At 40.0% G+C, this 12309-nt stretch overlaps 1 protein-coding gene across 3 annotated transcripts in view; it reads right to left on the bottom strand.

The window, feature by feature from the left end:
• The window catches only part of ncor2 (nuclear receptor corepressor 2), a 128305-nt gene that overhangs the window by 17618 nt on the left and 98378 nt on the right, over positions 1–12309 (bottom strand). For 2 of the 3 annotated variants that reach the window (XM_082188066.1, XM_082188067.1), the window contains 11 exons: positions 8504–8646; positions 8270–8408; positions 6078–6504; positions 5538–5643; positions 3882–4122; positions 2459–2506; positions 1964–2125; positions 1521–1633; positions 1263–1365; positions 1084–1182; positions 859–962 (listed from right to left, as the gene is read on the bottom strand). In XM_082188066.1, the coding sequence (XP_082044192.1) occupies positions 859–962; positions 1084–1182; positions 1263–1365; positions 1521–1633; positions 1964–2125; positions 2459–2506; positions 3882–4122; positions 5538–5643; positions 6078–6504; positions 8270–8408; positions 8504–8646 (1685 nt within the window). The remainder of the gene's footprint in view (positions 1–858; positions 963–1083; positions 1183–1262; positions 1366–1520; positions 1634–1963; positions 2126–2458; positions 2507–3881; positions 4123–5537; positions 5644–6077; positions 6505–8269; positions 8409–8503; positions 8647–12309) is intronic. The other variant, XM_082188068.1, reaches the window with a different exon arrangement.

Here is a 12309-nt window from a genome sequence, read left to right as displayed (position 1 = left end):
CTCAAGTCTGATCTGGTTTGACCCTTGTGTTGTGACATCAGAAAATTCAAAGCAGCAAGCACTTTTTGTCTCTGGTATTTCATAACAATTGTATTTTTAGCTTACAATACTGAAAAACGGATGCTAAAATGTCCTTCAAAAAGAGGCTGGAAACTTTTCAAGTTTGTTACAGGAAATCACAGCAGGACAAATTATTTTTAAAGGTTTGACCTTTAATTGGAAGTTTGGATGATGTTTAAGCTTCATGCATACTAGTTAAAAATACCAGGTTTCATACAGCTGCATATGACTAGTACCTGTATCAGGTAGACAATGGCTCCTTATCTTCTAATATATCTGCCAATAACTCTTGCAAATGTCAGAGATAAACACAGAGCTTATCTCTACACACAGATTTGACCCCGTCTGATTAAACAGCAAACAGCCCAACAACATTCTGATTTGCGTGAGCATGTAATATGCGCCACAGTAGGTCAGTTGGCACATTGAGTGCGTGTTTGAGTGATCAGTAACATCAGGCTGCGGTGAGACGTGTAAACACATTAATAAAGGGAGAGAACAGAATTGCACGCTGTGTACCTGTTGTTATGGCAACTGATTACCAGTTATGTCATAATATGACGTGGTATGGCTGTGACGCAAACCGCCTGTTCCATTTGTTTGTTGAAGAGCCATTTATCTGAGCTGACTGCTCACTGTAATGTGTGTAAAATTTAATTCAATTGTTTGTAAATACATTTTTGATTAGTCAATGAAATGTTGCAGCTGCAAAAACTGATTTTGGAAAACTTTCAGTGCCACCTCTCTTCGACAAAAGAATGAACTGAAACGGCTTTTATAGGGAGGGAAGCTTCCTACCTGAGTGATAGAACCTCCTCTATATGATATGGGAGGTTCTTGGTGCACACGTGTGCCAGGGATGCCCTTTGTGATGCTGCCACCCTGAACAGCTGGCATGGGGCCTGTGAGAGAGAGTTAATACTGTTTTCAATCTATTCGCAGTATAAGCCCTATTTCTGCATTTTAATCTCTTTGAACCAAGACTGAAATGAGATGAGGGATAATGATTTGGCCAAAACTCACCCCGTGATGCAGCACTGTCCTGTGTGGAGAGATTCTCAGCCTGAGAGGAGGCAGAGCTACGTGGAGACAACTGCTCTTGTTTAACCACTGGAAACCCTCCTAAGGAGACAGAAGGAGACGTTGGATATGGAAAATGGATTGCTGACTTATGATTGCTCGCACTTACGACTCACACTCACCCATTTTCCTCTGGTCCATCCAGGAGAGAGCCATGGATCCTGGTGCTGGGATTTTCCCGTGGTCGGAGCCATGAGATGGGTTGTGCAATTGCACTGGAGTACCCTGCAATTCAAAACAGCATTAACACCAGCATGTACATATTAAAATACTTATAAAACACTTTGAATGCACTATACATAATATTAATGATCGGTCCCAGTAATACCACGTCAAAAGAACATTCATTGCTACTGTGAGAGATTAAGTGCTGCTCTTACCTGCGTGATAGAGCCGCCAGGTTTGGCAGAGGAGATGAGAGGAGGGGGTTCTGGGATATGTAGAGGCCGCACTGCAGCCATTCTCTCCTGTGGCTGTAGAGTGGGATTCAATGCTGAAAGAGAGTGATTAAAACATTTTTTATACAGAACTGAGCAAAAGTTTTAGGCACGTTAGTATTTCCACCCCCCCAAAAAAGAAAATGGTTTTCAGCCAGTTATTTATATCTTTTGATGTAGTGTCAGTAAGAAACATCATCTTAATAATATTAATAACTAATATTACATTTAAATTAATAACGTTTATTGTTATTTATATTCATGTATTTTAGTTAATATTATTTTATTACATTGTATTAAGACAAAATATGCATTTTATTATAGAATATTATCTGAAATAAATAAATAATATTTTTGAGACTTCAGACAGGGCAATATTGTCTTACAGGGATTGTAGTGTAGCAGCTGGTCATGGCTGAATTTGGCCATGTCTCTGGGCGAGAGCTGGTACGGTGACATCACTGGCCGGCCTAGACCAACAGCCCGAATGTCATCAGCCCCGGGAATCTTTTTACCGTCCGCAAGAGGAGAGAACGCCCGGGATTTATCTGCACACATGCACAAAAATGTACAAAGATGACTGTCAAACAGATGATTACTGGATAGCAGTCTATGTCACTCTTTTTTGGCGAAGGTGAAAATGACAAAGCTCAAATCATCATCACAACCCCTGCATCAAAAGCAGCAATCTCCAGTGTGAAAACACACAGATAGCAGTTATTCCACTCATCATAAGGCTCATCAACACTGTAAGCTGGAATCTGCGAGCGTAGCGGCATGCAAACACATCTGCGAATCATTCACACTCCCAGAAATCAACACGCTTGATTAGAGTCTGATCTAACAGTGTGTGAGTATGCGCGTGTGGTGTGTAAACCTACGTAATCCATGTAGCAGAGCCTGAAGCCATCTCTCGTTCCACTCCAGCTCTGCAGGGACAGACACACTGCAGCTCATCACATGGCCATGACCCAAGACTCTCTTTCTCTCCAAGTACTCAAAAGGAGCAGTTTTGTGACTTAGTTTAGTGCTGAGTGCCCACATTTAATACCACCACAACCATCTTTCCTTAATGAAGTGAAATTTCCCTGTTCAGGACTCCTTTTCATGGCGTGTAGTGATACTGAGATAATCCCACCCTTTCCAGAAAAAAAGGACTTTCTCTCCCTGTCCTCATCCATTTAACTTGTTTTTAAAGGGCTTCTCTTTTATTTAAAGTTTAATCACTGACTAAAAATAGACTTTCAATTATATTTTCATGTTTCGGTCGATATGAAAAATCTACACCAATGTGTCTGCACTCTTAAAGGGTGGGGAAAAAAAAAGGAGAGTAGTCAGTCTAAAAATTATCTTTTTTTTTACTTTGAAAGAGGCCACAGAGTGATACAAGAGGCTACAGCTATGGAAATCAGACTTTATTTGACAGCAGAATGCTGCAACTGATTTTTTAGACTCAAGTGTGCCAAAGAGCAGTGTAACAAATATGAAGTAGTTCCTGATGGACATTATAACTTCTCTTAGCTCATACTAATATGGTACTTATAATACTTAGCTCAGACTACCAATGTTATTATAAGGTTTAAACGTTACAAAAATATTTTGGTTTTTAATTTCAGTTTAGTTTCAATGGTTTAGTTTTAATGATTCATAAACAGTGCAAGTTCATTTAGATCTTAATGGAATTAGACTTTTTATGCAAGATTTTATTGAAACTAAACAAGATTTCTGTTTGGGTGTGGTCACATTAGCAAAATTTTGCAGGCAAAAAAGGTGATGGTCTATGTTCAATAGTGTAGCGATGTATGAAGCACAGCTCACACTTTTAAACCATGCATTGTTTTTATGGTTAACGTGGCGAATCTGGGTGACTAACTTGAACCCATTTAAGATAGCATTGATTTCTATTGAATCGGCTGGGTTTTGCTTGTGAAAACTTGCCAAATAATGTTTAATGTGCACATCATCAGCATGTTACTAAGGCAGCATTCATTTCAGATCTGCACGTGTCAGGTAACAAGGTGAACTGCTGTTGGTGGTTGTTCACTACCTGTCTGTCTACATGGTCGGGTCTTGACTGAATACACCATCTTTTTTTTCTATATTTACAACCAACGCTCTTCACAGCACTCAAAAATACAACAACCCTACCACTCACATGTGCACAGACACACACATCAGAACTTGCTTAACGGGTGTGGTTGACACAACCGAGGAAAACAATGGTGGTTGAGAAAGCTGAGGAGGGAAACGGACTGAAGGAACAGATGAAAGGATAATGTGGGATAAGGAACATGAGCAGCTTACCCTCTCTCTCTCTGTCAGAGACACCAGGGCTGCGAGTCCTGACCCGTGGGCTACTCGAGTCCCCGACCCCTGGATAATGCTGAGATTTGGTTGGCTGTGGCTGCTGCTGTTTGGCCTCTTGGGAGGATTCATGCGCCATGGTAATCTGCTGCTGGTACAACGCAAGAGCATGGGGCATAGCCTGCTGCTTCCCTAGCAACCCAGGCCGGTTATCTCGTCCTGCTACTGACACCTCTGGCATCTACACACAAAGACAAAAAGCTTATTTTATGCTTACTATAAACCATAACACAAGACATGTACATGTTTATAATCTACTTAAATGTGCCATATCATGAAAAACTAAATGAAGAGGAAGAGGAGTCATTAAAAAAACACAATTTTTACAATATCACAACTATAAGCACATTAATATGACCGCCAAGGGTGTGCAATATTGACGAGGTGAAGGGAAAACGGACAATATTTCCCACTTTAAATTGATGATAACACTTTATTTTAAGGTGACGTAGTTGCACTTTACTACACATACTTACTATAGTAATAACAGTAAAATATGCATAATTACAAGTAACTAACCCAAAACCCAACCATAACTCTATAGTAAGTACATGCAGTTAATTAATATTACTCAGTACTTAGAGTAATTACAATGCAACTACATCACCTTCACCATCAATAAAGTTTTACCAATCTGATGATGATACCAAAATTTAAATGGCTGATTAATTCAGGAACGAAGCAGGTGATTGTCTCTATGAATGAGTGATTAAATCATTAACTCACCCGATAAAAAAAAATACTCGGAGACATGTAATGATTTAGCAGTGACTTTTTTTGGAACTATTTTCGTTGGCGAAATAGAGCAAAAACGGATAATATTGCATCTAAATAGTAACTCACAACGTTAACTTGTTTATTGAACTGTTGTATAAAATCAATATCGCATTTGCAGACTTTTGATCATACAGGTGCATTTTGGGGCATTCTAACTGAATTATAATAGGCTACATCACACAGCAAAAGTGTTCAGTATCAAGATATGATTTTGTTTTTTCAAAGTGAGTGACATACTCGATAAGGTCAGCTTGCACATTGTTAAAACAGCAATTATGAAATTATTGTAAACAATACATATTGCATACCCCTAATAACCACCCATATCCACATCACTGACTTCAGTAACAGAGTGGGTGGTGCTCACATGCAAAAAACTGCTAGTCAACTATAAGAGAGTTGATTTACATGCAATATTAAATGGACAGCAACAACCAAACTCATTTGAGCCATGTAGAAGTCAGGGGAAAAAAAATACGTCCCTTTAAAAATACAGACTAATAAAGAAGAGGGAAATTACGAGGTCCTCTTAAAACAGCACATATCAGTTTCCACACCCCTCCTCTCGCCAGAGCTCAGACCGTTCAGTCTTCTGTAAACTCATCATGAGTGTCTGAATAGCCAAGAGCAGAGGTGGAAAACTAGCATCTCATGGGATTAAAAACAGCTTTAGTAACCATGGCAACATGGAGAGAAGATGCTAATCTGTGTAATCTGGCCAGATATGGTTTGTGTTAAAAACCTCATGAAGTTCAAACCACAATTGACTGAACAAGAATAACGGCAGGATGAAAAGCAGATGAATGTTGGCATACTCACAATGGGAGGTATGGCGGCCGCTCTCTGCTTGAGCGTTTTGAGGTCCAGTGGTTTCTGAACTGGAGAAGAGATCACTCCATCATGGGCGAAATTCAACAAACTCGGCCTAGGAGACGTCATTGTGTTGAGAGTGAGAAGTGTTATTGCTTAATATGGTTGTGGTTCTCTCTTATTTACTGTCTTTGTAAACAGCCCATTAATGCCACAAAACCACAAACACACACACTTAATCATCATCCCACCACACATAAACAAATATAGACTTTTCACATGCAATCGTATGGAAATGTAAAATGCAAAATACACGAAAGATAGCCAGACAGACACACACACACACACACACTTCTTGCTCTGTTATGTTTGGCAAGCTAACAGGGTAATGTTTCCCCTGACTCGGCCAACATATACAGTGTTTGCTGTCATGGAAAAAATAGAGTCCTACAGGACAAATCAACAATCCCAGCATCCTTAACCACAAAACACATCAGACCCCACCCAAGCAACCAATCAACCCTCACTGACAAACACACACATTCTCACCTGTTCTTTTCTGAGCTTTCAGTCTCCTCCACCTCATCGGCGCTGCATGTGGCGCTGGAGTCGCTGTCGTGAGCTCCGCTCTTTCCTCCGTGCTCTTTCTTCTTGACCTCTTTCTTGCCTTCCTCCACCTCCAGGGCAGGAGGCTTCTTATCCTCTCCTGCCACCTCCTTACCACCCTCCCCTGGTTCAATCTTCACTTCCTGCTTCAATCCTCCCTGCTCCCCTTCTCCCCTCTCCACTTTTGGCTTCTCATCTGGCCCTGTCTCCACAGCTGCCATGTCCTTGTCCGTGGAGGAGGAGGAGGAGGAGGAGGAAGTAGCGTTGGGTGCAGATTTGGGCCGTGCCGAGCCCTCTTCTTTGACCTTACTGTCATCGGATGAGCGTGGAGAAGGGAGGCTCTCAGTGTCTGAGCTGTTATTGGCTCCACCTGAAAAAAAAGGTGATGTGAAACGTTGTAAGGCGGCAGGACATGGACGGCAGCTGATCTGTTGAGTGCGGTTTGGTGATTGGGTGATTAATAAAGATCTGATTATGGGCTTGATCAGCCTTTTTTGGTAAAATACACTACCATTCAAATGTTTGGGCTAGGTAAGATTTTTTTTTTTTATGCTGACCCATGCTGCATTATTTGATTAAAAATACAAAAAGAGTTATATTGAGAAAAATTATTACAAATTAAAATAACTTATTTATTTTTATATTAATGAGATGACAAAGCTGAATTTTCAGAATCATTACTCCAGTCTTCAGTGTCACATGATCCTTCAGAAATCATAATAATATGCTGATTTGGAGCTCAAGAAACAGCTCTTATTATCTATGTTGAAAACAGTTGTGCTGAACATTTTTGTGGAAATCATGACACATTTTTTCAGGATTCTTTGATAAATAGAAAGTTCAAAAGAACAGCATTTATTTGAAATAGTCTTTAATGTCACTTTTGATCAACTTAATGCAACCTTGCTGAATAAGAAAATATTAATTTCTTCCAAACTATTGAACAGTAGTGTGTGATTGTGTGGAATTTGGATATTGTGTATATTGATGGTAATGACATTTCACTTTTTGGAGAAATAGCTGGATAAACATTTAACTAAAGTTAGTTAGCTGTCAATTAACTTAAGTTTTAGAGAAACTTGTTAGAAAAACTTGACTGTTCTCTTAAATGATGAGCATGATGGAAATGACAGCAGTATATAAATTGTTTACATAAATACAAAATATCGCTTTAAAAAAATAGTAATAATAATAATAATAATAATAATTATAATAAAAAGGAAGTTAAAAAGTCAAGAATAATGAAACTCTGACAAATGTAACATTTAACAATATGAAACATTTTTAAAATCATCCTTTTTGCACAAAAGCTCCTAAACGAAATAATCACTCTTATCTAAATCTAACATGTTCTTTGTCAAATCAAAAAGTAAACATAACTAGTAAATACACAGCAGAGGATTATGATAAGCCTCATTTTCCCACTGGCATAACAAACCCCAGCCGTTGAGTGTGCTCTCCCAGCTGGAAGTAATTACACAATAACCATAACATAATAAGCACTTCCCTTGCTGGCTTTCTTTCACAAGCTTTGACCTGATAAATGTGGCTTTATGAAAGCTTACGAAAGCCATTTATCGGCAAGCCACACCTGATTGCCAAACACACAGGACAAAACATTCATTTCATAGCTGCCTGGCGGACGTGTGGAAGTACAGCTCCAAAACTACATCCACAGCACGACACACACTTTGACAGCAAGACAGTGATAACTACATGTCTAGTCACTTCCCAAAATGTAGCTCCCCTGAAAAAGCAATCCATGTTTGTGCAGAGTGTCGCCTCTTTCTCAGAACTTGACAAAAGTAGGTCAGGGTTCTATCACGGGTGAGGTCATAGGTGAGTCTCGGCCACGTGTTCCTGATATTCTGAGAAAAGCACGAGCTGCTGTGGGATTTCCTGGCAACCGCAAAACCTCAGAGGTGTTTCATTGTGACTTGTTTCATAGCTATGTCTGATAAAAAATTACTAAACTGCTCATTTGTTTCTCAGATGTTACCAGAGTTTCATTACTTCCATTAAACAGTCAATGAGTAATGTGCAACAAATGACTCTGTTTGAATGGAAATGAATCATTTTAAAAGTTACTGCATGATGTGGCGGTGTGAGTCTCAAGTGTTTGTGTGTGTACGCACCCTCTCCATCCTCCTGAGCCTCTTCTTCATTGCCGCTGACTCCAGATCCCTCCATCTCCTCTTCCTCTGCAGCAGATGGAGCGCTGGCCTCCTCGTTCTGAAGAGCTTTACCTTTACGCCTGGCTTTACGCTCTCTCTCCTACAAAAAAAACACAACATGAAACCAATACTACTGACACTTATAAATAATTAATCCCACGCTCTCTAGGAAACGTGTCTGTAAAAGAAACTGACCGATTTTATTTTATGCTGTTGCAGAATCTCATCCAGTTTCTGTCTCTTCTTGTAGTTGAAGTAGAAGTTCTTGCACTGAGAGACGGTTTTGGAGCCCACCATCTTGGCAATGGCGGACCAGTTTCGACCATACTGGAGCAGACCTATGGAGTGAAAGTAAGAGAAGGAACATTCTCACTTTACTAATGCAAAAAAAGGAAGCAGAGCTATGAATGATAGGCCTATCATCATAGTTGTTTCTTTGCATGAGAAACCGTGTCACTAACTGCATGACGCAACTAAAACATTTCTCAGTTTATTGATACATAGAACAGGAAATGAGGAGGAGAAAAAAAAGGGGAATGAGACCTGGTGAGGGAGACCAGTATACATTGTATACAGTTTTCAATGGATTTTAAATATTTCAGTTTTCTTTTTTGTGAATTTTGAGTAAAACTGTGTAAAATAACTGGCAAATTTAGTAATTAAACTACAGTTCAAAAGACTGTGATCAGAAAGAAATTCATACTTTTATTATGCAAAGATGCATTAAATTGATCTAAATTGACAGTAAAGTCATTTATAATGTTCCAATCCAAATATTTAAAAAATAAGACATATTTCTTGTGCACCAAAGCAACATATAAGAATGATTTCTGAAGGATCAAGTGGCACTGAAGACTGGAGTCATGATGCTGAAAAATCAAGCTTGGCCATCACAGGAATAAATTACATTTAAAAAAATATGTTCAAATAGAAAACGTAGCCTTGGTTATCATAAGAAACTTCTTTCAAAAACATTTTTAAAACAATCTTACTGACCCCAATCTTTTGAACAGCAGTGTATGTGTAGGTCTCACTTATTTCTCCCTACCTGGTGTCCCACTAAGTCTTATTCACTCAAAATAGGGCAGCACCAAGGCTGTTACAGTTTAAATAAGATTTAGATTGCACACTGCGGAACAGACAATATCTTTCAACACTAACAAACAAAATCCTTGTGTGCCAGTTACGGAAGCCTCAAGCGTTCCCATCCGGCCAGCCTTGCGTCGTCATTAAGGAAAACCTCAATAAAAGGTCAAAGATCATTTGCTGCAGCTTGCCGTCTGAAGAAGGAAAGTGGGGCAGCAACCAGACATGAACTGTTCTCAATCATTTAACACCACGCTAACGCTCAGCAGACACCAGCCAAGTCGTAGAGTGCTGTTTAGCTTCACATTAGGAACCTATCTTGTCCAGTCTAAATAGTTGCTTTGATTTATATCGCTAGTGACCACAATAAAGCACTGCTGCCCTCCACATTAAAGCTACAATTTAGCTTGGACAGGGAGAGAGAGAAAATGAGAGGGAGAGATAAAATGAAGAGTGTAAGTGCATTGAGCTCAATAAAAAAATGCCCTTGGTAACAAACAAACAAAGCAAAGCAAGACATCACTTGAAGTCTGATTTGTTATCCTCACCATCTCTGATCCTTGTTTCGGTCTCTGTTTATTCCTCAAACTTCCAGTTGTTTGTCAGAAACACACGCACATCCTAATCTATGTAACATGGCAAACACCCACTGACAGTGCAAAGACTGTTTAAATAAAGCCTGCTTAGCAATTCTTACACACACAATCACCCAGAAGTACTTTTACATGGCAGGTCAAAAGTCAAGGAAACTCTATTATTGCCCAATCCAACAAATGGCAAAGTTGCAGTTATATCCAGTGAAAGCCCAATCAACTTCCTGAAATGCAGTTTTCATCCATCTTCAATTTCAAAACACTGGATTTTTTATTCACTACACAATCCAGACCTCCAAATATAAGAGTACTCCAATAAGACGATGCTGTCCAATCAGCTTTGGTAATTCAAGAGCATGTGCAAATGCTGCATCCAATCAAAATCCTCAGCACTGGCCCACTCTGGATCGTCCAATCAGGGAGTTGCATAAAGAAAATATGCGGTCCACTGGTCCACTCTTCTCTATCGCTCCATCTGTCTTTTCATTTCGCCCACATGATCTCCATGATCTCCATAGAAATGCACAGCAGAGGCTCTTGGAGCTCCAGCACAGCGTGAGGAAGAGCAAGAATTAAGAGAGAGAAAAAGGGAGTGGTGTTTGGGAGGGAAATGAGCTCCCCATTCCTCCTCTGATAGTTGTGCTGTCGTTTCTCTGATTCTCTCTAAATGCAGCAGCCCTTCTCTTTTTCCTCTCTCTCTCGCTTTCTCTCTCTGTCTATTTATCAAACTCACATGCTTTCTCTCGCCAGCCCTCTCTCTTTCTGTCTCAAGGCCACAGTTTTTTTCCACTCCTCTTCACTGGCTGCCGCTTGGCTGGACTTTAACAGCAAAGTGAAGCTGAGATGCAGTGACTCCACCTCCCTAATGCCCGTCCTCCCTCCCTCTCTCCCTCCCTCCCTCCACAACCTCATTTGATCTCTTCTATCATTCTGTCTCTTCTACGCTCTCTAATGCATATTATCTGCGCCAAAACGCTTCTACGCTCTCTAATGCATATTATCTGCGCCAAAACGCATCTACGCTCAAACACTGAAGCAAACAGACAATAAGACCAATAGATTGTGTCAGGAATAGAGAGAAAGGGATAGAGATGTGAGAGGTTTGATGTTGATATCATGAGAAAGCAGAGGGAAAGCAATTCCTCCTAACTGACCTGCTTTTCTTCTTCAATGTGACCTCTACACACAGTCCTTAACAACAGTGTGTGAGAGAGAGAGAGAGAGAGAGAGAGAGAAACAGGGAGGCTTGCCAAATCCTCTAATTCGTGCCAACCCACAATTCAGCCACTTCCTTTCTCTCTGTACTCCAACAACCGAATCTAACCACTCACTCAAAGCTACAGAAAGAAAGAAACTGAAAGACCGAAAAAAGACGGATAGAAAGACGGTAAGAGACAGATAAAAAGAAAGACAAACATAAGACAGAGATATAAATAAAGAGAGAAAGAGAAAGACAGACAAAGAGAGAAGACAGAAATATATATATATATATGTAAAAAGAGAGAGAGAAAGAAAGGAACAATGACAGAGACAGAATGAAAGACACAGAGAGAAAGAGACAATCAGGATGACAGTGACCGACAGACAAGAAACACAAACAGAGGGAAAGACGGACAGGAATAAAGTCAGAGAGAGACTGAATGAACAGAATGAGAGACAGAGAGAAAAACTGAAATACAGATGGATAAATAGAGAAACCCAGCATAAGACACAGGAATAAAGACAGAGAGAGAAAGAGAGAGAGACAAATAAACATAGAAAGGAAAACAGAAAAATAGAGCCAGGCTGACGGACGGACGGAAGGAAGGAAGGAAGGAAGAAGAAAGAAAGAAAAAGAAAGAAAAAGAAAGAAAGAAAGAAAGAAAGAAAGAAAGAAAGAAAGAAAGAAAGAAGTTGTCACTCCTCTTCTGAGAGCTGAATCCTGTTCTGTTCACACTGACTTATTTACAGGAGTGACAACTGGAGCAACTCATTCCTGTTTATTTAAATACAGCTACAAGTGAAAAACACAAGTAGAATGTCACGTTTGTTTACTACAGATAATATGATGTTTATATCCATACACAGTACATACATCAGTCTGCAGCTACTGCCTCTAAAGAAAGCATCTAAAAAAAGACACATGAGGCGAGCTGTGTGCAGTAGCTTTGGGTTATATACATAGGCCGCTATCCTGCTATGACGTGCCCTCACAGCCACATTCACACTTACTTCCCCTTATTTACTCAGAGACGTGCACACAAGCGAGGCCACCCTGCCTTTAAAAGGCTGTGCCAGCGCGCATTAGTCACAGAGAAGAGCTGCTCTCTCTCTGTGCAGGAA

This window comes from Leuciscus leuciscus, assembly GCF_965113295.1.
Source record: "Leuciscus leuciscus genome assembly, chromosome: 13".
Classification (NCBI taxonomy): domain Eukaryota; kingdom Metazoa; phylum Chordata; class Actinopteri; order Cypriniformes; family Leuciscidae; genus Leuciscus; species Leuciscus leuciscus.
This window is presented reverse-complemented; position numbering and strand designations above follow the sequence as displayed.